Genomic DNA, 26,447 nt, shown 5'->3' with positions numbered 1-26,447 from the left:
CCCCAACAATGACCGACCAAGTATTTAACGATATTAATTTGTTTACTCGGCATTCTATTCCATATTTCCGAAACTTTAAACCAACCCATGATCTCTACCCGCATCCGTATCATAATCCTATTAGAAATTAGAATTTTACAAGTAATGAATCCTGGCAATATAAAAGAATCTCCAAAGTTCACCCAAGTAATGTTTTGCTCACGCATCGTACTACAGAACCTTCTCATATCCACTTGTCCCTCCCGGCGCAATACATATACCGATGGTTGTTAAATAGTGCGCATCGTGGTGGGAACGCAAATATCCACAGAGGGCTAATAACGCTCTGGAAACGCTCTATATAGGAGTGACACTCCTAGTGTCAGCAGCGAAGTCGGCTTGGCGCAATTGCGACAAGTGCTTAAATGGGCGAATATGTCTCAGAGGTACCGTTCGCAGTAATGACAGAAGAATAGCATGTTATCGGTGTATAGCCAGTAAGCTGGGTGAGACCAAGCCGGCGTGCGATCAGCCGAAAAACAGGCGTTAGAATCATGGGCATATAGAAGCTGAGTGATACAATTTTTGACAATGATTATTTCTGTGTTGCCGTGGCAGCTTACCAGCGATTCGAGTCGCGAGTTCGTGGGTAAGCTGATCACATGAAATAGGATATAGAAGAAACGAAGAATCGTTACATCCAGAGTCATGACGATTTCTTGAAACGTAGAAAGGTTACTGCGTCTAGACCGCTTTGTCACGCGAACGACCAACACGGCTGTGTGTTGAGACGATGCAAGCTCGAGTGTTAAGCAAATTAAGACACTGCAAGTAGTGCTGCCGCAACCAGTGCGTGCACTAAGTACCGTTTCTAACTTGTTCTACAGTATCAAAACAATTTGCGGTGGGAATATCCGTGGCCTGCATATATATACCCAGTTGTTACTTAACGTGCGTTACTGTGTTTGTTCACTAATACATGTTTAGCTGTTTGTACAAATGATCAGAGCTTCTAGGAAGACAACGTCTATTATTGTGCGGGGCTGGCGATCAATCTAGAAATATAGATCGGTGTACAGAACCAAGCCTCTGCTAGTGTTGTCCGTTCGTTAGCTTCTTCAGACCGCGACGGGGTGCTGTGATTACCAGCTGTACACACACGTGTGCTCACGCTCACGCATCAAGCCCGCCCCCTCATGTTCTGCGTCCGTTTTTACCCCACCACCTCCAATGCTACTCATGTTGTGGCCTCTCTCTACCTGAACCCACATTGCAATGTATTGTTCTCCTCGTTCCCGTTTCTTCATCCACCACCTCGACTAAACCCGTACCGTTTCTCCTACCCCCTATCACCCTGTTCCTATACGTGCGTGATACCCCTGCCCGTACTACACAATTGCGCCTCTACCCTCTCTGACACACCCCTGACCCCTGACGCCGCTCAGTTAGAGGCCATCCCCCACAGCAGTCCTAATGGAATCGCGCGTCACGAAATCCTGACATTGCCTTCAAGTTAGAAACAGCTACAGCGTGACAGGACGTGTCCACGGGCAATTTCTTGCTCCGCGAGCATAACAACAACAACAACAACAACAACAACAACAACAACAACAACAACAACAACAACAACAGCAACAACGTAACAACAACAATAACAATAACAATAACATTAACACTAACAATAACAATAACAATAATAATAATAATAATATTAGAAGTAGTAATAGTGGTAAGAAGAATGATGATGATGATAATGATGATAATAATCATAATTTTAATTTTAATTATGCTTCTGAATACGTGATAGTGATACCATCAGGCAATGCAGAATTAGAATAATTGGGCACCGTCACAGATTTAAGACTATAGTAATTTAATACGATAGCCGCGTTCACACGTAGCAAAGAAATCCGGTATTTAGCGTTCACACGAGGCAAAATACGAGGCCCAAAAAATACGCTATCTAAACAGATCCGGTATTTCATGTAAATACGAGGCTTCCCAGACCGAATAATTTGCCGTGCTTGAGAAATACCGGATTTCTTGGACGCCGCATTTCCTCGTGTGAACGCTAAATACCGGATTTCTGAAGCCGCGTATTTTATAGACTGGTCGCGCGCTCGACAGTTCCAGTGTAACGCGAGTGGAACTGTCGAGCACGGACCAGTCTACGTATTTATCGGCAGTTGGTGCGCATTGCATTGTTTATTTCGGCATTGTTCGTTGATTGTTTAACGCAGCTCGCAGCTCGCAAATACCGTATTTCTGGATCCGCGAATCAGCGTGTGAACGCTCGGCCGCGTATTTGTCTCAGATTCGGTATTTCGCAAATCCGGTATTTTAGAAATACGAGGTCTTCGTGTGAACGAAGCGCGCATGATATCAACACACAAAATCTGGTATTGAATAATACAAACTACCACATATAAAGTTATTACGTAACGTTATATCTACGCAGTTTATGTCAAGTTATTGTCGTTATCACGTTAAAAATTATTAATAAGACACGACCGTGGAGTCAAAGTTGGGGCACTTTGCGTCCCTCCGATTCGTTATTACGACAGTTTGTCTACAACCGAAAGCGAATTAGTGAGTTTTTTCGACGCAGTTCTCTTCCTCCCTACTTCGTTATACTTCGCGAGCTTACACGAACATATGCTTGCTCATCGCCAGCTCGTCACCACGCATATATAGCATCGCTCCTCCGTCAGGCCAATGAGAAGGGGAGGGCAGGCGAGCAGTAGCGTGAAGAAAATGATGCGACTGCCAGCACGCAAACGACAACAGCTGCGGAGCGCGCACACACACACACACACGCGCACACACACACACGCGCACACAACACGCGACACAACACACACACACACACACACACACACAGCACGCCACGCACACACACACGCACACACACACACGCACACACGCACACACACACACACGCGCGCGCGGCACACACACACACACACACACGCACACACACACACACAGACACACACACACACACCACACACCACACACACACACACACACACACACACACACACACGGCACACGCGGCGCGCGCGCGCGTGTGTGTGGGCGTGGGTGCGTAGATGCTTAGCAGTTCCAGTTTGTGTATGCGCATTATGATATATACGTATATGCGTCTACATGTGAGTTTTCGTATGTGCTTGCATGCGCGTGTGCGTGCGTGCGTTTGGGCGTGCGCGTGTCCGTGCGTTTCTACCAGCGCGCTCGCGTGTACGTGCGTGCATGCACAGCACCTCTAGAGCGCGGTACCTACATAATGTTGGCAGGAAAGTCGAGCAGCGAGTGTACCCAGAAAATTCTCTAGACGATAATCGATCGGATCAGCAGCAGCAGTCACCGAAGGGTAATCGATATTGCCGTGCCAAATAGATTCACGTAAGCTCGAATAGCTGTCTGTATTCCTGGTTAGCTAGCTGCACACCTAATTAGCTGGCCGCCTATACCTGAGTAGCTATGGGTACACCAGAGTAGCTATGTGCACACCAGAGTAGCTATATGCACACCAGAGTAGCTATGTGCACACCAGAGTAGGTATATGCACACCAGAGTAGCTATGTGCCCACCAGAGTAGCTATATGCACACCTGAGTAGCTATGTGCACACCTGATTAGCTATATGGACACCTGATCAGCTAGCTGGATACCTGAGAAACTACATGCACACCTTTAGTAGCTACAAGCCAACCTGGTTAAAGTCGTAAGTAAGTAGCTAGCCATACACATGTCTAGAACCGTACAGGAATATAGCTAGCTAGACTGCCATGCGTATAACCGATTAGCTATTCGTGAAATAAAGTGCCTACCTTCACCCCTGAGTAGCTACGAGCAATCTAGTAGATACAAGCGATCCTGGTGAGACCCGTAAGTGAGTGTTGTACGGGTAGGTAGCCAGCTAGACACGCACGCATGCGGCTGCACACCTGAGTACCTGCACAGCTGGTAACACGTTGCGCAGCTCATCGGTTATCCGCACACCTGCAGTAATTACCCGAGCAGATGAATAACTAACTATCTGAACACTTGAGTGAGTAGTTTCACACCTTCTTACTTACTTAGACTTAGTTCCTCCCACCCTGTTGAGTGCATTGGGCAGCAAGCCTTCGCCATTCTACCCGGTCATGTGCGACGTCTTCCACCCTCGATAAGCAAACGTCCCGGGTTTCCAAATCCTTTTCGAACGTTTGCCTCCACGTGAGTTGTGGTCGGCCTTTTTTCCTTCTTCCGTCAGGTTGCCATGAAATTCCTATCTTGGGAGCACGCGCTGGTGGCATTCTGAGTACGTGTCCTGCGAATTTCATCCTGCGGATCTCTATGTCTTGACTGAGAGGCATTGTTGCAGTCCTCCGGTAGATTTCTTCGTTCCTGATGTGATCTCTGTAGCTAACCTTCAGGATCTTCCTCAGGCAGCGTTGTTGGAATGCGTCCAATTTCTTCTTCATCTTCACGGTAATTTTCCATGTTTCACTGGCATAGAGAGCTGTAGGGAGGACTATGGATCGGAGGAGCTTGACTTTTAGCATTTTGGGTATTCCACCACTAGACCATATTGGCAGCATTCTTCTGAATACTGATGCAACTTTACCAATTCGAGAGTTGATGTCGACCTCTACATCTCCTGCCGTTGTGAATGTGCTGCCAAGATAGGTAAATCTTTTGACGTTTTCCACAGGTTTCCCATTGATGATCAGATGGTCTATTGGCTGCTGGTCTCCAGTCTGCATGGTCTTAGTCTTCTGGCAGCTGATCTTTAAACCAACCTTGGATGCATTTTCCTCGAGAGCGGTTGTTATCTCTTGAAGGGTGTGTCTCGACTATATCGCATACAGGTAGACAGGTATAGAGGGTTCCGCGACTTGCACTAAAAATAGCAATATTACCTACAATCACTTGCCGCCGGCCATACTGGTAGTCAGAATTGCGAACACGTGTTACCGATATGCGCAATCTAGCGATACAGTCTCTGATTATACCATCTCTCTACCCGTGCATAGGTCACGATGAGAGAATATGGGACAGACATCATGTCAGCACACTGTAATTGTAAAGCCGGGCTTGGTGAATTCTGTTTACATGTTGCCTCGGTGCTATTTTACGTAGAGTATGCTGCACGTGCAAGAGAAATCACCACCCCCACTCAAACAGCTGCCTACTGGATGCCGGCGATATATGTATATAAGTGTAAATGTGTAGCGGCGTGCGCCGTGTGTGCGGTGTACCTGTGTGTTGCAGAGGAGCATTTGACCGGCATTTACAGGTAATTATCGGCAATACTAGGTGAAAGAGAGTAGAGAAACATTAAGACATTGGCAAATACATTTCGTGTTTATTCAGCATTGCTTTTTTATTGAAAACGCTTCAAGCGTCTGTGGTCCGCCTGGTCTCTCGTCACTTTACCTTGCGTTGTGATCACGCTAAGCAGCCTAAAAAAGCTGTGTGGCTCTCTCTGATACTGATTGCTGCAGTTGACAACACCGCAGGAGAGCGGCGATGTGATGGATTTGCTTAATAGGCGAATAAAATGAGCAGAGGTCCTTTGCTCAATGTACTTGTACCATGCCTGAACTGGTTTCTGAAACCGTCATGGCCGGCGGCGTTGCATTGTGGGTAATTTAAAATATACCGTCGTATACAGATGTACATACGTCTATATGTCGTATATTTTGTATGTTGTATATGTTGTATATGTTGTGAACCGCAGGTGGGCAATGCGCTGAACGAGCGTTGTGAAAATATATCACTTCAAATCGACAGCGCCGCTGGCGGCAGATGCGCGTTGTCACACGCCTATTATTAGCGCGATAGCAGATGCCGAGGTATCCAGCACCGCATATTCTCCGAGCGCTCTGGAATTCGTCGCGAAGCTTTACTCCGTAATTCGGGTAGCCCCGCAAGTGTGATCTTCACCGTCGTCTATGGTTGGCTGTTGTACTGAGAAACAATTATTTTTACCGCGGTAAAAATAATTTAACCCCGCAAGTGTGGTCTTCAGTCACCGGCGTCGGTGGTGGCGCGCCGATCGCGTGATTTTCCCGTGGGAACATTTCGGGAATCCCCGCGTCCAGGACGTGACTTTTCCGCTCGCGTTAATACGAGAGAGCGAGTACCTCTCGCGTCGAATTACCTTCGTCAGATTCTACTATGTAAATGTTGCTCGCCGCTAGATGGCGTTGTTCGCCAGGCGGTGCATCTTTCGTACTCATCTCTGAGATGCGCGAGCCTCTAACTAACCTGTTCATATGCAAGGAGCTAGTCTTTCCACGCTTTCCGCTTGGACGCATTCGGCGATTTTCATGCGTGTCATATTACTTTCCACATGTTAGCCGGCGAACGCGCAAACATTTTTACACGAAATTTCGACGTCGATTCGGGTAGAGAGTGCGTGCCCATCTATCGACTCTGGAAAATTCAAAAACGGCTGTACTGAAATAGGTGGGTAGGCCCTATGTAGGCACCGACCACACGAGTATGTAGGCTACGCGAGCGCGCGAGCAGGCATGGTTGTCGTTACGATTCACACACGACCGGAAGCGTGCAAAGCAATTGCCGGCCAAAGATGGCCAAAGATGCCCTGCAGCTGCGTTTCGGGACGACTACGTTCTGAAACGCGCGCCGGTGACGTAGGTTATAGAGTAACTGTAGACGTTGACGCTATCTGGTTAGATTTGATGTTCGTGACTTCGTAAAACGATCGCGAAAGATCATCCAATACGAGGTATTTTCGAAATTGGACGTTGTTGACGATACGCCTGAGGGAACAGTTTCAGTGGTGAGGGAGACTTCTGTAATTGGCACACGATATAGCTGTCTATTCGTGCTCTTCGCGTTTGCAACCAACTGTAGCCTAATAGCACTTTTTTGTACATTTTGCTGTCTAACTACTTTGATAAAACTGATGACACGGCAGAATAATTTGCCTGTTTTCGACATATATGCAAGTCGCGTAAACTCAGTTGATGTGTGTTGATAAAATATTTGTAAAAAAAGGTTTTTAACTTAGACGTGCATTAGCAGACCTTGGTTAGATAGACTTTGGTGGGGGTTGTTTTAGCAGAGGGGCGATTAGATGTTATAAAATACATAAGGTTTGTAATATAAATTTTGATTGTTGACATGATAATTTCATTTGAAGCAATGTAAATCGATATCTAACATGATATGCATTATTAAAAAAATATCTGCGTGAAATAAGACGTACGACATTAATTTAATAACCTTACATTAACATAGGGTTCATGTTTCTGTGATTGTTGCCGTATTATCATATAACCATGTAACTACACGATACTACGGGCACTGGTCGCGAATACATATCTCGCCACGTTGCCACAAATATGGAGTATATCAGCACTTAGTTCAATTAATCGGTGCATAGCTATGTTAGGGAGGCTTAGGGGAAAAATCCGAAAATAACGGGACGAAAATAAACCTAATTTTGTCCGTTATTTTACCTGACGAGCGTAAAAAGCGGAAGTACGCAGTCATTTTGTATCTAATAAAATTGGTTGCTCAATATAGCGCACGAACATAAACGAGTTAACGTGAGCATGTTAGTAAGGTACATAACCAACGTTGGAAATATCAGATTACTTCGTCATAATCGTGAAGGAAAATTGGCAACTTCAAAATACGTATCCGCAAAAACCCGCGACGGGTATCTCTATTTTCCCCTAGCAATATATTCGTAGCTTTATAAACACTACTTCTTTAGCCCAATGATATATATATATATATATATATATATTTATTTATATATAATTTATTTGTCACTATTTTATGTGTAGATTGAAGGTATACGTGGTTACGTGTATGGAGGCACTTACGCGCACACTTTACTATCTCACGTACATGTCCCCTCAAACCTAATTGGTGTGCGGCAATCACGTCGGCGGCTCAGACGAAAAATATCCGAACCCACGTTCGCCTTTTTGTCAACGTAATCTACGTGACAGTCAAGGACAGAATAATTGCATTAAGCATACTAAGCATGCGCAGTAGAGACATGCGCTCGTGTCTTTTTTCCACGTTTTCGGAAACCGCACGCGTATCAAACAATGGCAAAGCCGCTTACAGAGCATGACGCATGCAGCGTAACCACATGACGTAACGACCATTACTTGATGAACGGAAGCGGAAACGCAAATGCTATTTTACATTCGTTTGTTAGTAGTGAAGGGAAACGACGGGGTTCGTAGTTTTTATTTTCGTTCGTCATTCATCCATCGCTGTCAGTTTTACACGGTATAACGACCTACAGGGAGCAGTGGAACATGTCGCTTCGGATTATTACTATAATGGCTTTATTTGCCAATTCCGTTTATAGAGTGAGTTTCCATTAGTATCCTGCCAGAAATGAATAAAATGTGCGTGTTTTTACACCTATCCTGACCCTGTCAATAACTTGATATGATTTTTAATACAAATACGATCAGGGCGTGTTATCATTTCATATCGATCGAGAGTGAGAGAGCAAGTGTTATCAATTTCATATCGATCGAGTGTGAGAAGAGAGAGCGAGAAGAGAGAGAGAGAGAGAGAGAGAGGAGAGAGAGAGAGAGAGAGAGAGAGAGAAAAAAAGAAGAATAAGGGAGGAAAGAGGAGAGGAGAGAGAGAGAGAGAGAGAAGAGAGAAAGAGAGAGAGAGAGAGAGAGAGAAGAGAAAGAGAGAGGGGTAGAGGAATACAAGATGAAAAAGGGAGAGTGGGCGTCAGATCGTACTCCTGACATCGCTAATGGCATAGATTCACCAGCCTACACAGAAACGATGCAGGTTAAACTACTGTAGGCGTTTACCTTTCTAATAAGATTTGTGTTCAAATTAAATCTCATCTCGATGCGAGTAAGATTAATTGCCATATGGATAAGGTATCGACGCGTTTATATCATGTGTTTCGCATTCACACACGATCAAATCATTGCAGGCGAAATAGCGCACAAGCATGGCTATCATAGCGTGGATTGTACCCGACCCTCACCGCATGGCGGTATATGAACATTTACAGCTGCCAATAACTATCATCGACATTGTACTCTCTCTCTCGCTCTATAATATATATATATATATTCTTATAAACTTTGATTCTTGATGATAAAAAATATTACGCGATAATGGGCCAATCAATCAAAAAAGGAAACTTTAGAACGTTGTTAGTTGGCTCTCGAACGACTGACGCTATTTTGTCATTATAGTCAGATGATTGACAGCCGCCGTTGCCCGTAGCCATGGTAATATACCGCACCAGACGATCTACTAAACCAAATACTCGGAGAAATCTAAGCGTTCACTTGCCGACAGACGGAACCGACAGCCACACGGTGAAGGCTACGTGTATCGATACCGTCAGTGGCACGAGGCCAGAGCACACATTTGCCGTGAGTGAACGAATCCGCAGAGGAAACGCACGCGAACCGCACCGCACGCAACTCTAGATTTCCACTGAAACCCTTCAGCATAATGTCCACACAGATCGCATATACTGACCCATAAAACATTCCCGCGTGGCCGAGCCTACGTGGTCCCTGCCCACAGTTAAGCCCTGTTATTGATTCTCGATGACTTACTCGGAGCCAGTTCAGTCCGGTCTCGGAAAGCCACCCATTAAACTGTGCTGATCGATTGGTCGACCATGGGCACCGTAAGAGATTAAAGTGCGATCAGGCAGCATGGGAACGAATCGATGAATGACAGCACTTTAGATGAAGCGAAATTCTAATCGGCTTTGCCAATCTCTTTAAAGCCAATCTCTTTAAAATAAGCAAAGTATAGCCAATCTCTTTAAAATAAAATCTGAACAGAAACTAGTGAGAATAGGGACATTTCTGAATTGTCGAAAAAGAGCCACGACGTCAAATAAATGGGGGAAAACGTCACGATGTGTCATTATAGCAGAACTGCTATATATTCCACTCGAGCTGTGGCCGGTGGCGTAAACAACAAGAGCCCGTTGTCAGAAACAAAATTAGTCTTAACATTAGTCTTAGCAATAACATTTTCTCGTAGACCGTCGACAGCGCTTTGTTTCGTATTGTTATCAGGAAATCTGCTACGATTTTTCATTCAGATAACTTTGCAGAATTTATCAGTGAAATACAACGTCTCTGTCATCATCATCTGTTAATTTTGTTTGCGCCATATTATTCGACGGAATACAATTTTTTTCGTATTTATCACATGTTTAAGCTTATTCTAGGAAGGATTTTTTGCTAATGTCACTAGCTCTATACGCATTTACATTGTCATCCAACAAGCTCTCCCGGACCGTAATTTATCAGTGAAATACAACGTCTCTGTCGTCATCATCATCATCTGTTGATTTTGTTTTTGCCATATTATTCGACGGAATGCAATTATTTTTCCTATTTTCGCAGAATGATAGCTTATTTAATGGGTTGTCGCTGACGCATGAGTTTTTCTATCTACTACGATTCGTTCAATATCGGGGCTTTGCAATACCGGACTTTTAGCAGAAATGGGTTTGTGATTCTGTCGTAATTTTTGCTATTAGTTGACGTCTTTCTACACTGCAACGTAACGCGATATTGGTCTCCTGTGATGACTCAATCCTCCTGTTCCAATTTACTTGGCATTTACTGGTTATCTTCAAAGAAATGCTTTTTGCTACACTGCCTTCAATTCCGTCTAAGATGTCTTATTTTCTTTTTGTTCGTTTTTTTTGTTTATTGTTTTTTGGTTATTGGTTAGCCTTGCTACACTGTCTTCAATTGCGTCTAAGATATCCTGTTTTCTTTTAGTTTGTTTTGCCGACAGGTAAAGCATGCTAGGTTAAAGTGTCTACGTCACGAATTTCCTGAAATTTATAGTTGAAAACCTTATTTTTGTAATTTTTTTACATCAAAAGTTAGTACTAACGTTACTAAATATATCCTAAAGCTCTCACCTGATATAAATGTTTTTACGTTGGTTAAATTTGCCTTGTATTACGGTATTTAGCGTTCACACGAGGAAATGCGCGGTCCAAGAGATCCGGTATTTCTCAAGCACGGCAAATTATTCGGGGTCTGGGAAGCCGCGTATTTACATCAAATACCGGATCTGTTTAGATACCGTATTTCTTGGACCGCGCATTTTGCCTCGTGTGAACGCTAAATACCGGATTTCTTGCTACGTGTGAACGCGGTAACGTAGATTCGCCTATGCTTGTTAATGTGTAGGTATGCTAAGCGTCCCTTTCTTAGTACGCACGTACACACGCACATACACACGCACACGCACACGCACATGCCCCCCCCCACACACACGCGCACACGCATACGCGCGCACACGCACGCACGCACGCACGCACACACACAAACATCGTATGTACATGATAGATTACAGCATATACATATTGCGGCGAAAGAGGGAGGGAGTTCTACCACGGACTAACGGATTCTACTTCTCACTCTATATATCGATCCCGTCACAAGCGCCAATGCCGTCACAGATCGCCTGCTCAAAGTCACTTACGCACTGCGTCGTTAAGTTGAGCGGAATTATAAAGCCGCCACGCTCAACGTGAAGCCGAGGTGCAGGTATCCTGCCAGTATCTATTCACGCCGCCATCCCTTCTTTCTCCCTGAATGCCGCCGGCGTGAATGCCGACACAGCAGGCACCCGTTGATGAACGGGCAGCCGACTATAGTATTACCCTTCACTGACATTAGCCCTGTCGGCAACGCTAACGAGATAATGAGATCTCGCGAGAGAAGAAAATGGTCGTCTTCGCCGGGAAGGCGTGTCGTAAGGCGTCGATATGTCATCGCTGGATAAATAAACCGTCCGATGATATTATATGCTTCTATCTACAACCTCAAGGCATGATACGAGGATAAAAGAAGAAGATGGAATGAATACGTCAACGCGGTCGCAAGCTTTCTGGGATGAATATAGATAAAGGAATGTACTGCCTGCGTGCAGTTATCACGTTACATACATGTAATGCAGTACACGATATTGATGCACCGGTACTCTCGGCATTTTAGCCAAGCGGAAGCGTCTTATGACAGCTGCGATCCACTTGATCAGCTCCCACATCGTTGGATCAGTGTTGATGGCACGCGAGAGCTGAAAGTGGGAAACAAATAATTGAACAAACCAACACAGACAAACGACCGAAAAAACAAACAAACAAACAAACAAATGACCGAACAAACAAACAAACAAACAAACGATGAAAAAAAGAATTACCCTCCACATACTGTACATACAATATACGTGTCGATCGGCATGTATGATCCTAACAACGTGATTGTCATCGGCGAGCTAACGTTACCTATTAAAGTTTATCGTTATTATTATTATTCTACATTATTTATACAGTAATTCCGTTTATGAGTAGGACTGCTGTGTTAGTTTGCGCACGAGTCGGATAGATATTGTGACAGCAACAGCTGCCTAGATAATTACAGTTACTCAGTGCAATTGAAAAACGAACAAAACTGTATTGATACTGCAGGTTGATCTTTATACTTATATTTACTGTGTGCGCGCTAAAGCATTTAGTAGCAACAACGGTGAGCGCCATATATGCAACGTTTTCCGTTGACCGCTAGAGGGTATGATGTGCGATATAAACAAGCAAAAAAGCGGGTGTCGAATTCGATGTACAGAGAACTTGTGTACGACGAAAAAGCATCGTACTGCCTGTTTTGACAAACGAGACGCCATTGCGTGTAGAGTAGCGCTTTAATGGAAAACCACACGGACGCTGTGAGTGGAGTACTGTTCTCGGTCTTATAGCCTTGCTTTATTTTTAGAACTATATCATTGAAGCAGCACGACAGTATTGACATTGTAGAATTGAGCTCACGTGTGACAAAGACACGAAGAGAGCACGCTGCGTATAGCGCACGTATGGTGTGAGCAGGGACGTATTCTCAACAAAAGTACGTCGGACTCGATAGGTTACGGGATTCAGAAAGGCTCGATTTCACGTGGCTAAGCAAAAAATGTTTCGCTCACCGCTCTCCTCTCTTTCTATACCCCCTCTCTCCCGCTTTCGTTCTCTCTCGTTCTCTCTGCCCGACCCTCTCCCATCTCGTTTTCTCGCTTCCCTCACCTCACACCATCTCTCCCGCTGTATCTCATTCTCTCGATATTTTTTGCGATTCCACGCGTGTTCTCGCGTGAGCGACGATGTTGATCGAAGCTATCGATGGTTATACCCACCACACGTGCGCACCATCCCCGCCAGGGGACCAGCGTGCTAGGATTACGATGGCAACGCTGACGCTCGGCAACAAAGAAACTCCAATTATGTTGCACCCTCGCTTGAACAAAGCGCGATTCTGTGATGTTCCACTGATTATGCGGTCTCCATGAGGCGAGGCGCTGCGCACGGGTCCTTATAATTAGCCGCATATAATTAGCCGCTAGCACGTGCGCGCTACCTATCTCTGTCTCTCGCTTTCTCTGTCTCTCTCGGTCTCTCTCTCTCTCTCTCTCTCTCTCTCTCTCTCTCTCTCTCTCTTTATCGCTCTCGCGCTCTCTCTCTCCATCGCGAGCAGTTAGCGACGGTTTCGTTATGCGTTCACTACGCAATCCGCGCGCGCAGTCTCGTGTGCGGCTGTGACTGTTATCAATACGTCGTGTTGAATGTGCAGGCGGGCATCATAGCGAGGATATGCGTCCACTGAATTATCATTCACAATGAGAAACGATGGACACGGACACCGTGAGAGCTTGCGATAGAGATTTTTGCGCTGTACAGTTTCGGAGGATGTGTGCGATTGGTTGCGGATGTATATCAATCAGTCTTAGACATAGAGAACGCATCGTCTCTATTAAGCATGATGAGTGCCGGTGCGCGTGCGCTTCGCTGCGTGTGTGAGTGCGCACGTCTGTGTGTGTGTGCGTGCGCGTGTGTATGCGCGCGCACGTGTGATTGCGTGGATGTACGTGTTTGTGTGTTATATTTTTCGAGTAGTTATAATTACGTTTACAAACCATGCGGATGCATGGATGAAAGCGAGCGTGTGATTATTTGTCATTTAATATCGCACTCCGGTGAAACGAACGTCAATCATATGACCGACTGCGCAGATGAATTGTCTGATATCTGTTGCTATCGTACTCGTCCTCGCACTGACTGCATGCGTACGCACGCGCGTGCACATGAAAGCCACACTGAGAGAGCCTCACCTGTGAATGCTGCATCTCTCGCACCCTGTCTCATTCTCGCGAGAACGCAGGCGCTGAGATCGACTCGAGAGCATGATTAGAATGCGTTTTCGTCGACACGTGATGGCAGAGTAGGAGTAGATTTTTCTGTGATTCCTGCAATAGAGACGAAGGTGGTTCGATTGATTCGTGGTGGTGCTAGTTGCTAAGTTTTTCGCTCTCTTTCACTTCTTCTCTCTCTCTCTCTCTCTCTCTCTCTCGCTTCCGCTTTATCTCTGTCTCCCTACTCGGTTCTATCTTCCTCCGTCTATTTCCCCATCTACACAGGAGCACGACGGCTGATAGCATCTGGTGATGGCCAGAAACATCAAGAGACTTCCCTCGATTATCGAGACAGAGGAAGAGGTGATTTTGCTTGCTGTTCATCATCGTCGTCGTCGTTGTCGTTATTATTGTCATGGTCGTCGTTTGTGTTATGTCGCGTGTATCGCGCGCCACACCGAAACATCACTTACCTGTCCGCCAGGTAAAACCTCTATCGCTGTGTACGTCTACAGGTAATAATTACGAAAGACGCTCGATTATACCGACACACTATCTAATCAAAGCACCACGAGGAGGCGCTACCATCGTCTATAACTCGGTTTGATTTATACCCCGTCTATGTTCTATAAGGAGCTCAGTGGGTATGTCCCTGTCGTCGCCTGTTTTATCTAAGCAGGTGACTACGGTACCGTATCCGCCACATACGATATAGACTCATCAGGTGATAAAGATAATTTATAGGTTCTTGTATGATATAGACGACACTAAGCGAGGGTCCCCATAAGCGATTATGTGTCGACCTGACCGACTATTTAGATTTTTTAAAGAAATATTGCGTCTTACAGTTAAATGGCGTGTTCTCCACGACGCTACCTCACTGTTCTATACGATTTTTTGAGTTAATGTTTATCACTGCATGACGACATACCGTGGCCCATAGTATGTCAAATAGCGATGTGCCTCGTATGTGTGCATGTTCGACATGGCTATATATTGAAATTGCTTGACCCGTACGAGTCGAAGCTACGTGCACGCAAACAATTCTACGTTATTTGACTTTCAACGCTGCTACGCCTCAGTCAACCCACTGACGTTGAAGCATTAAGTGCCGCGAGGTAAATCCAGCTTTTGTACCTTTCTATTGAATTGCGATTCCAACCGGCTCGTTCGGTGATGAATTTGGCGGAAGCCAACGACGGCATGCACCATCGCGCGGACTAACTAGGCGTTCTCATCCGATGGGAAGCTGAGAGTTATTGGTTACTTAAACTCACCAGTCACTTCAATCAGCAGTGAGTCAAATTACCAACCACGTATGTGATAAAATGCTAGTGTTTGCTTTCACCGGTCACAGTTTATATATGCTAACTAATGTACTAATGACACCTTACGTTGAATAAGATGAGATAAACGGGTGTTTACTCTAACTTTCTATGAATTTCATTTCATGCCGTAATAAGAAATAATAGCAAGCGTAAGAGTATACTGTCGACGATCTCAAAATTGATTATTTATTATGCAGATTTTTTTGCTGCTGCTTAAACCTATGAAAGCAATTATGAAATCATTAAGCTGTCATTGTATAATAACGGCTCTTAATTGGTGTGCATGAAAGGGCAATAATCATGCATGAAATATTGATTAATTAATTATTAATCGCAAAATGTAGTTAGGTTTTCGAAATCACTTAACAGCAGCAACCTGTGCTTAAAACTTGTTCATATAGAATATTAACTGCCAATTAGCGATTAGTAAGAAAGAGATTGCGAGCGATCGTGAGAGTGCTAGAGAATAAGAGAGAGAGAGAGAGAGAGAGAGAGAGAGAGAGAGAGAGAGAGAGAGAGAGAGAGAGAGAGAGAGAGAGAGAGAGAGAGAGAGAGAGAGAGAGAGAGAGAGAGGAGAGAGAGAGAGAGTAGAGAGAGAGAGAGAGAGAGAGAGAGAGAGAGAGAGAGAGAGAGAGAGAGAGAGAGAGAGAGAGAGAGAGAGAGAGAGAGAGAGAGAGAGAGAGAGAGAGAGAGAGAGAGAGAGAGAGAGAGAGAGAGAGATAGAGAGAGAGAGAGATGAAGAAAGAGAGAGTGTGTGTGTGTAATGTCGAATCATATATACGACCGATGGATGCATTCACGCGACTAGTGGAACTAAAATGTTACGCCGTATATATCAAGCCATTACGTACGCACACAGAGAAATTGTGTGCTGTCTGTGTACATACACATACATACATTAAAAGCTTAACATTTAGAGACACCCGACGCGTTAGTATGAATTAATTAAATGACGTCACTCGCCGCTAGCTATCCGCGGCAATCGCATTACCGCTAGTTGGCGAATGTGACGCGATAATTTTAAGAACCTTTCAAAACAAACTACGGGCGACACCCTGCCAGTTAGGATTCACATCGCATTTCAACCTCAGGGAACGATTATTGGATTGCGTGAAGAGCCGCTTTTGTCCTGACGCTCTGTTTGCTTGTTTCAGATTCCCCTGATGACGATCAAAAACATGTCGGACGAAGATAGCGACGCCTATGACACAGGCCAAGGTTAGCGCGCAGAGTTCAGAGTTCAATCTTCAGCTTTGATTAGTAAAGCATGGGTGTCCCTGGGTCGCACCGTTCGGAGAACTGCTGGGACCGCTAACGTTTGACCTTGTTTGTCATTATCAGTCTGCGTCCTTATCAGTCTGTTGAAATTCTCACCAATCAGAGTGCGCCCTGCTACAGTAGGTGGCGTTGTTGCACTTGTTTTGCGGGTTTTCCGGCGTAAGGCCGACAAAGTGGCTTAACTTAGACAAAAATAAATAATTATAAATTATAATGGCTAACAGGGGTAGCTCTCCTATCAAACCGTGTTATCGATACATTAAACGGTACATTTAAGTATTTTAATCATTACATTCGTTTCTCTTTCGTTATTTAAAGCTCAATTATCACCAACTACTAGCCAACATAAGCTTTATAATTATATCACCGTAATTCACCATTTAGGGACACTAAAAGCCAAACAATTAAATTCGTATAAACTTTGCGCTCCTATTTACTGATGACTCGCGTGTATCAATCGACTAGTGTTACCTAGATGGTTCCCACGTCGTTTGACTCATGCAGCCCAAATCTATCGCAACGACGATGAATCAGTCTAGTGCCTATAGAACAAGTGCCATAACATCGCGAGATAAGAAAATTTGTGCAGCAACTACACAAAAAATCTTCAAGTTGCAGGAGGCAAACAATTCACTTGCGCATCTCAATAACCGTATTAACGGGGGTTTTAACCGAAGAAGATCATCGTCATAATGATAACAAATAGATGGCCCAGCTGCACACCGAAACAATATATTCGCGTACTCGTCTTGGGGATAAATACCTCGGTTACCTCAGAGGCACGGCCATGAAGATTAAAAAATGTATCGCGGGGAAAAATCAATTTTATTAAACGCGGGGATTAAGATACTCGACGATCGATTAGAAATAGTAATGTCGTGGTCGGCGAAATCACTGCCTATGTGTACGCTTCTGACGGATATACGCATCGTTGAATCTTCCCCGCCGTGCGCCGAGACGGTGAAATCTACTAATATTTGAGCTCGCTTTAAAATGCTTTTCGCCATCAATTTCACATCTAGTCTGGCTCCAGCTGCGCGCGGAATCACGGCGAACGGTCGACTTATTCATCGATAGTAATGTGCTCAGGGAGAATTTTCAGCATGTGTGAAGGGCTCATGCAGACAATTTTCGAGCAAGAGTTCTCAGGGAACATTTTTAATAATAATGACAAGTCATTACTCAAATATGCTTGAAATTCATGATATGGAAAGCTAGACTTTTAATATTTCGAAATATATGATATCATATATAATGCAAAAAATGTTTAAATTACGCATGTAAATTAATTCGCTGACGTTATTTGTCCGCGGTTTCATTTTCGCATATAAAAATAGTATCATATCTATTGAAAGCCGTACAAGAGCGATAATATCAGAAGTGTCATAATATAGACATAACATGATGACTATATAATTATAGACATAATATGATGACTATAATATAATTATAGACATAACATTATTATAATGACTATATTATGACATTCCTGATATTATCACGTAATGGTCGCTATACAGTATAGCACATCGGATCGGCGCTTGGAGATATAACACAGGTTTCAATGAATGAACGTTCTTTTACTTAATGGCGTTACCTTGCTATACGTGGTTACGTATACAATGCTATTTAAGGCAGAGATCGATTGGTTTTACGCATAGTTCGAAATTTCTTGATAAAACTAAACGTCTTATTTTACTCTCTGTAAGACTGCGGCAATTATTTCATTCACACGTTGCCAAATGAAATGAAAATTAACTATAATTAACACAGGAGGATATAACGTGGTTCCGTGGTAAAGTGCGATCGTTAATACACCCACCAAATTGAAACGTCGCCACGTAGACACCCAAACGTTCTCCAAAATCGAATTCGAAATAATCCTGAGCATAGTTGCTGGCAAAAAACATTAACGCGTAGTATCACTATAGCGCTATATCACGCACATATTATACGCATAGTATATTATGCGCTATGCACTATATTATGCGCGTAGTATAACCGTGTAGTATCACTGTGTAGTATCATTTGTGCGTATCACTGTGAGAGCTTCATGATGTGAATGAATCATGACTAAATGATAAATCGAATCCTCATCCTTAATAGCTCGGGACGGCCCGCCGTCTACAGACGGACCTTACACCCGATACACGTCTCCTAACAGCAAGAAACACCATGGCTTGCTCATTAGTAGAGTCTGATGTTTCACTCACGATGATGGATGTAACTATTTAAAATTCCTGAATCTCGCCGGTGGTGAGTTTCTAACTGCGTTTGCTTCCTGATTTTGCTGCTGGGTTAGTTATAGGCCAGCAGATGTATACGCGTGAACGTATAGAAGTAGATTTAAAGGTTGCATGTTGCGTAATGAATAAATCATAAGAAGTCAATTTTTGCCACGAGTAAAATTGTGATATAGTACGTGGCTGCGTGGATTATGCACAAATTTAATGTTTCGTGGCAATTCACCATTAGTCAGTAGGCCTACACAAATTACGCGCTGATACAAAACGTGAGCACACACTCTACGAGCTGTGGCCATTTGTCTTACATGCAAACAGGATTGATTGCGTTTTGCTACAAAACATCCGAAAGACTGCTCGCTCTAAATCCTGCATCTATTCCACCGGATTCCCTTTATCTAATATTGAGATTGTATTTGCTATACCAGTGTATTTGGACTGCATTAACTGGATCTAACTAAATAGGTTAGTGTCTAGATTACACATACAGTCGATGATTCCATTTGTACGCATGCGGACTCGGAAGCAGGCATGAACGTAGGACGTGCTAACCACATTCATGATAGCATTTCTGCGCCTCATGCCTCATTCGGATCCATCCGTGTGCTTAAAGATACTTATACTCAACGTGCGTAATATGCGAACAACACCGAGGCACCTTAATCACAGCAACACGACAGGGGAGTATTCTATATTGTTAGTTAGCGATGAAGCTAGTTTTTTGCTGCATCGGAACCATTTTATAAATTTTTATCATTTTATCCGGCAGTAAACTCGTGCTCAGCTTAGTTTGAAGCTGCACTCATAGTGTAGGAGATAGCAGAAAAATCGTGCAAATGATGATACAAGCATCAAACTTGGCACACTTGTTCTCCAAGTGATACTAATCAAATCTGCCCGATTGGCCAATTGAAAATCCAAGATGGCAGCCATTTTTCAAGATGGCCGCCAAATTAGCCTCCCGAAGTTGACGTTTTGTTTAGAAGTATTTGTAGTTGTCCTATTTGCATGATCTAGGTGTGGATTCCTATGTTTTCAAGCCTGCTGAAGTAGATTTTCCTGTTTATAAAGCACACCGACACATATTTTTATCACTTTGCACATTTGTTTATTTTCATACGCTTGCATGGCTATGGGGTGTAGGGGTGTAGTGTTAGAGGTAGTACCTTTGTTTCAGCAGTCAGCCACATCCATTGGATTGACTACTGGCACTGGTCCTCACCACTGGCCCAACTCTCATCTATGGCTCGAAATCATAATCCGACTGCGACCACAGCTCAAACATCTTTCCATGGTGCAAGTGTGTCCATTTTCCAATATCCAAGCACTGGAAATGCTGGCGATGAACGTGAGCCGCTCAAACTAGAGTCAGAAATAAAGGTTAAGAAAGTTCCAGAGCTTCCAGAAGCATACACCAATATTCGACCAGCATACATCACGAAAAACCCCAATCCTCCTCCAGTAGCAAGCCAATCCTTACCAGCACCCGAGTCGATCTGGCCACACTTGAAAGAAGAATATTCTTGGTTGTAGGAAATCTTCCTCACTGAGGATGTGGTTGATGCAGTCAGCATCACATGGTCAGCCCACCATGCAACGCAGAAAAAAAGCCATCCATTTGAAGTGAGCATTTCAGCAATGATGCCTCTGTGACGAGACCAGGCTCACTCTGTTGCAACGATCAAGCATGCCATGGCGAAGGTCTGTGATACAGTGGCTTTCCTGAACCCAGGGCAGACACCTGTCATTGCTGCTGACCAACCGATGTATGATCTGGCAAAACAAATACAATGGAAGTGGCCCGAATATGGAGAGGACAAGTTCATGATCATGTTCGGTGGACTTCATATAGAAAGGGCTGCCCTGAGATCGATAGAAACATTACTACGGAACAGTGGCTGGGCCAGTGCCATTGTGGAAGCAGATGTGGCCTCATCTGGTGCAGCAGAGGTCTTACCTGTCTGCATCCAGTGTCACCAAGACAAGACAAGCACACCAGATCACTGCATGCAGCTTGTACAAACTGATGAAGAAAGCATACCATGATTACCGGTCTGAAGAGTCTAGCATATCAGATATAACCTTAGAGGATTGGTGTGAACAACGGAAAAAAGAGAGTTTGCAGTTCCAGGTCTGGTGCTGGACATGGAGCTCACCATATTCACCCTGATCCGCTTATTCAGAGAAGGCGACTTCAACTTGTACCGTGAAGCACTTTCAGAACTGGTGTCTTACTTCGTGGCAAATAACAATGTCAACTATGCGCGATGGATCCCAATTCACCTCTGAGATATGTCACCTCAAGATGAGTCACTTGAGCAACAACATCCAGATGTGGCCAGGGAGCTTCACAAAGGGAACTTCGCCATCCACAAGTCAAGAAGAAAATTCTCTGCCCTGGCGATCGACCAAGCACACGAGCACAATAATGCAGTGATCAAAGGTGACGGAGAAGAAATTGGGTTGACAGAAGACCAGTCAGCCCTTTGTAGATGGTTGGTCGATGGACCCGAAGTTAGTCGTCTAGTAGCTAGATAAGAGGCCATGTCTGGTATGAAAGATGCCACCTACAACAGCAGACACCATGAACAGACACTGAGTGCCCAGAAATTTTTCTTTGAAAAGGTGAAATCACTTTCTGCAGTGATGCAGGAGATGGGCAACCCATTCCAAGAAGAATCAGCCGACCTGCTGGTGCTATAGGCACGAAGAACATTGCAGACTCAACTCTAGCTAAAATGGTAGCTACACATCACCGGTGGGGCAAAGAGCAGTTCCAATAATTTATCGAGGAGCTAGAGGATGAAGGTAAAAGTCCTTTCTATTACCAATCAAGAAAAACCTTGTTTCTTTCTTCAAACAAGAGCAGGATGAGGGAATTTCTAAGGAGAAATTCCTGAAAGTCGACTCTCCGTTATTCTCGCGACTGTTCATCTCGTGCCAGAACAGGCAGTGTGACTTGCAAGAATTCTTCAAGCACGTGAATCAGTCACATCCTGCATCTCTCAGTAACAGCGGCAAGCTTCATACGTGTCAGAAGTCACAGCTGGTTGAAATTCTTAAGCGCAAGTGAACATCCCAGACAGAGAACCAAAGGCAGATGCAATCATGATTGATGGCTCAGCACTTATCAATGCCTTACCTCCACGTACTTCAAAGACATTTGATGACTATGCTAAAGAAGACATCATCCCAAAGGTGGAATCCTATGGTGCCAGGTACGAGCGGGTGGACGTAGTCTTTGATGTGTACAAGAAGTCAAGTCTGAAATCCGAGACGAGGTCGAAAAGGGGGCAAGGAATCAGAAAAAGAGTGACAGGAACGAGTAAGACACCAGGTAACTGGCAAAGCTTTCTTCGTGACGCCAGCTACAAGACTGAGCTGCTTCACTTCCTTGCGGAAAAGATGTGTGAAGCAGAGACGACAAGCACAGTCATTGTCACAAAATGAGAAGATGCCATTAGCAACACAAGGAAGTCTCTGGATGCTGTGTCCCCATGTTGTCATGAAGAAGCAAGGCTAGATCTCTTTGCCCGTAAGCAGAGGCCGTACAACTCAATACCACCAACACAGGCAGCCCTCAGAGAACATGCAAAGCATGCGGCCTATCAGGCTGGGATCATCTGGGGCCAGGCAACCATCTCCAATCCAGACACGAGCAATCCCGCTGAATGGGAGTGGACACAGAAAGGAGAGACATGGCAGATATGTTGGACAGCACTACCCCCTATTGCAGCGAGCTGTCGGAAACTGACGAAGTGTTCCTGTAAGAAAGGTTGCAAAGGAAGATGCAAGTGCGTTCAGTCAGAGCTCCCCTGCACATCACTCTGCAGCTGCATATGTGAACAGTAGCAGCTGGAGGACCAGTGGCATGGTATGCATAACTTTGAACATTTACTAGTCCGGGCAAAGCTTACGTAATGAAAAACAGATAATCTGGTGGCCATCTTAAATGAAAGTGTCAATGACACTGTAGCTCACCACAAAAAAGGACACAAATGAGTGAGTGAGAAGAAGTCAGTTTTAATTAAGCAACCATCGACGTACATTATAGAAACGAAGAGTATATATGGGAGAACTCCCATTATATTCTCTTGATAATTATATGTGTAATTTTTCATGTAAAAATAATAAATAATATTATATATAAATTATAAATAATTTATAAACCAAAATGAATCACAATTTGTGACGGTAGATGGCGCTATACCCGCTTTGATGTTTCTTAGCATAAATCATTATATCATAATAATAATAATAGTATAAATCATAATATGTTCATAGCAGGAATTTTGCATTTAAGATATTGTTCGAATGCGATCTGTGTCTGGCGGGGGGCGCGGGGCGTGAGGGAGACGCAACCAGACGAGTGTTACACCCACAGCTAGACTGTTTGTTTATCTGATCAGCGTGTCGTATATATAATATGCCTATATAATTGCCAAAAAACCATACCTAATTTGCTTCTTTTTTTTAAAATATTAAAAACCCCTAGCCTTTATTCATTCACAATACCAAAAAATGAGCAAAATCCGTTGAACCTGAACTGACTAATAGCAATTTCCATTTTTGCCAAAAATTGCCGTTGGCTCGAAAGTAACGCTGGCAGTGCTCCAAAATAAAACGTATTAATATGGGAGCATAGCAGTAACAACTAGACCCAATTTCAAACATGTGGGTCAACAACGGTTCCTGAAGTTCATGTTGACCGTAGCCAAATGTTGACGCACGCGACGGACGGACGGACGGACGGACGGATACCGTACGGACGGAGCGACAACCCATGGCAATTCAGCTCAGCTTGACGTGATGTCAAATTAAGGTGAGCTAAAAATATGTGTCAGTGTGCTTTATAAACAAAAAAATCCACTTCAGCAGGCTTGAAAATATAGGAATATACACCTAGATCATGCAAATCGGACAACTACAAATACTCCAAGCAAAACGTCAACTGCGGGAGGCTAATTTGGCGGGCATCTTAAAAAATGCCCGCCATCTTGGATTCTCAATTGGCCAATCGGGCAGATTTGATTAGTATTACTTGGAGAACAAGTGTGCCAAATTTGATGCTTGTATCATTATTTGCACGATTTCTCTCAAAAATTGCTGTTATCTGCCCCACTAGCGTACGTACCAGCTGCTAGCTTAATCACACTGATTAAAGTTACAGTTCGGCGATAAGAAAATTACACTCTTTGTGTCGGACATCTATCGCTATAGTCCCTGCTACGCAACGTATGTCCTTGCCATCGTGGTGAACAAATACTACATGTGTGTACGTAACATTTCAGCAGCACCGCTGCTCACGACCCAAAGGAAAATTGATATTCCTTTGCAGTGAAAGACGCGCGGTAAATAAATACATAAATCAGATATCATAATCATAAATATACATCATCTAGCGCTACGGATTATTTTGTAGCTTGAGGACTCTGCTGAAATAATCTATGGCGTAAATTTTGAGCGTGTCGCTTATGATATTATTGAAATTTCGCGCATCCAAATTTTTTTCCCGAAAACATTTTATTAAATGTTTTAGAATCGCGATTTATTATGAAACCTGAGTAGCGAACAAATCGCAGGCCGCAGAGAAGACACAGGGGTCCGCGATGCAAGATTTTTTATCATGAAGTCGACGATGGCTATATAATTTAATGGATCCATTTTCACAATCAGGAACCATTGTCCGAACGATATGTGATATAAGTATTAGTTGAGTATGAGGTGATATATATAGTCATGGGTAGGAGGTAATAGTAGATAGTAGGTATAGTAGTGAGTGGTTTAATATATTACTTGTTTTGAAATAGTAGTTTTTAGTGTATCCTTTTAAATGTGCTTAAACCACCCTCAGGGTGATCAACTAACAGTGTGGCAATTTTGGGGGTCCTCAACCAATAAATGGCGGAATGCATAGACATTTTTTGTAGTAGTATAGATGGGTAGTAGGTAGTCGTGGTAGAAAGTGGGTGATGGGTGGGTAGTGGGTGGAGGTTAGTTTATTGGATGCTAAGTTGTATGGGTGGTAGGTAGTCGTGGAGGACAGTGGGTGATGGCAGGTGGTGTGGGTGGTAGGTAGTAATGGATGGTAGGTTGTATGGGTGGTAGGTAGTAGTGGATGGTAGGTAGTAGTGGATGGTAGGTTGTATGGATGGTAGGTTGTATGGGTGGTAGGTAGTAGTGGATGGTAGGTTGTATGGATGGTAGGTTGTATGGGTGGTAGGTAGTAGTGGATGGTAGGTTGTATGGATGGTAGGTTGTAGTGGGTGGTAGGTAGTAGTGGATGGTAGGTAGTAGTGGATGGTAGGTATATACCACCCATATAACCTACCACCCATACAACCTACCACCCATACAACCTACCACCCATACAACCTACCACCCACTACTACCTACCATCCACTACCCATCCACTACTACCTACCACCCACACCACCTGCCATCACCCACTGTCATCCACGACTACCTACTAACCATACAACCTACCACCCATACAACCGACCACCCATACAACCTACTATCCATTACTACCTACCATCCACTACTATCAAGGTTGTATGGGTGGTAGGTTGTATGGGTGGTAGGTTGTATGGTTAGTAGGTAGTCGTGGATGACAGTGGGTGATGGCTGGTACTTATAGTGGATACTGTCGTAATCGGTAAATGATCGCAAGATAATACGTAGTAATTAATTGTATGTGGTAGCGGATAATAATTGCTCATGGTTGGTAAGTGGTAGTGTGTGGCAGATGGTAGCAGATATGTTACATAGCTGTAGGTTGTATGTGCTAGTGAATGGTAAGTGATTGTGGGCGATCAAAATTGTAGTCGGTGGCAGATCGTACTAGATGTTACCAAGAGCTCATAATAGAGATCTCTATTATAGATATATCATCATCTCTATTATGAGCTCTTGATGTTACGTAGCTGTGGGTTGTATGTGCTAGTGAATGGTAAGTGGTCGTGGGCGATAAAAATTGTAGTGTGTGGCAGATGGTTATACTGCTGCACCGACAGTAGAGCGTTTTCATCTGCGACAACATATTCCGTGTGAAGGTGTAATATCACGTATAATGGCATATAGCATACAACGATCATTCTGTGATCAAAGCGTGCAGAGTAAACCTGCATGCCTGGCTCGATGTCCAGCGTTGGGTAGTTTCCGTGGGGGTGTCTCTAGCGGGCTCTTACGATAAATTCATCATGATAAAAGCTCTCTTTTAATTTCCCATCGCATATGGTTCCCGATGGTATCGTTAATTACTGCATGTGGAGAGTGCACAGCTCACGTGTCTAGGTGCGCGTGGAGGGGTATCACTATCCCGTTAGATGTATCGTGCGTGATCCACGATGTCTGTGTAGCAGACCTATATCTATATCTATATCTATATCTATATCTATATCTATATCTATATCTATATCTATATCTATATC

General features: G+C 43.9%; 1 protein-coding gene across 2 annotated transcripts in view; it reads left to right on the top strand.

Annotated features, from left to right (window-relative positions):
• LOC106810947 (multiple PDZ domain protein-like) overlaps nucleotides 1–26,447 on the top strand; it is a 99,943-nt gene that overhangs the window by 52,856 nt on the left and 20,640 nt on the right. For both annotated transcript variants that reach the window (XM_014814441.1, XM_014814433.1), the window contains exon 2: nucleotides 16,648–16,711. In XM_014814441.1, the coding sequence (XP_014669927.1) occupies nucleotides 16,657–16,711 (55 nt within the window). In that variant the 5' untranslated portion in view covers nucleotides 16,648–16,656. The remainder of the gene's footprint in view (nucleotides 1–16,647; nucleotides 16,712–26,447) is intronic.

This window comes from Priapulus caudatus, unplaced genomic scaffold (assembly GCF_000485595.1).
Source record: "Priapulus caudatus unplaced genomic scaffold, Priapulus_caudatus-5.0.1 Scaffold17, whole genome shotgun sequence".
Lineage (NCBI taxonomy): Eukaryota > Metazoa > Priapulida > Priapulimorpha > Priapulimorphida > Priapulidae > Priapulus > Priapulus caudatus.
This window is presented reverse-complemented; position numbering and strand designations above follow the sequence as displayed.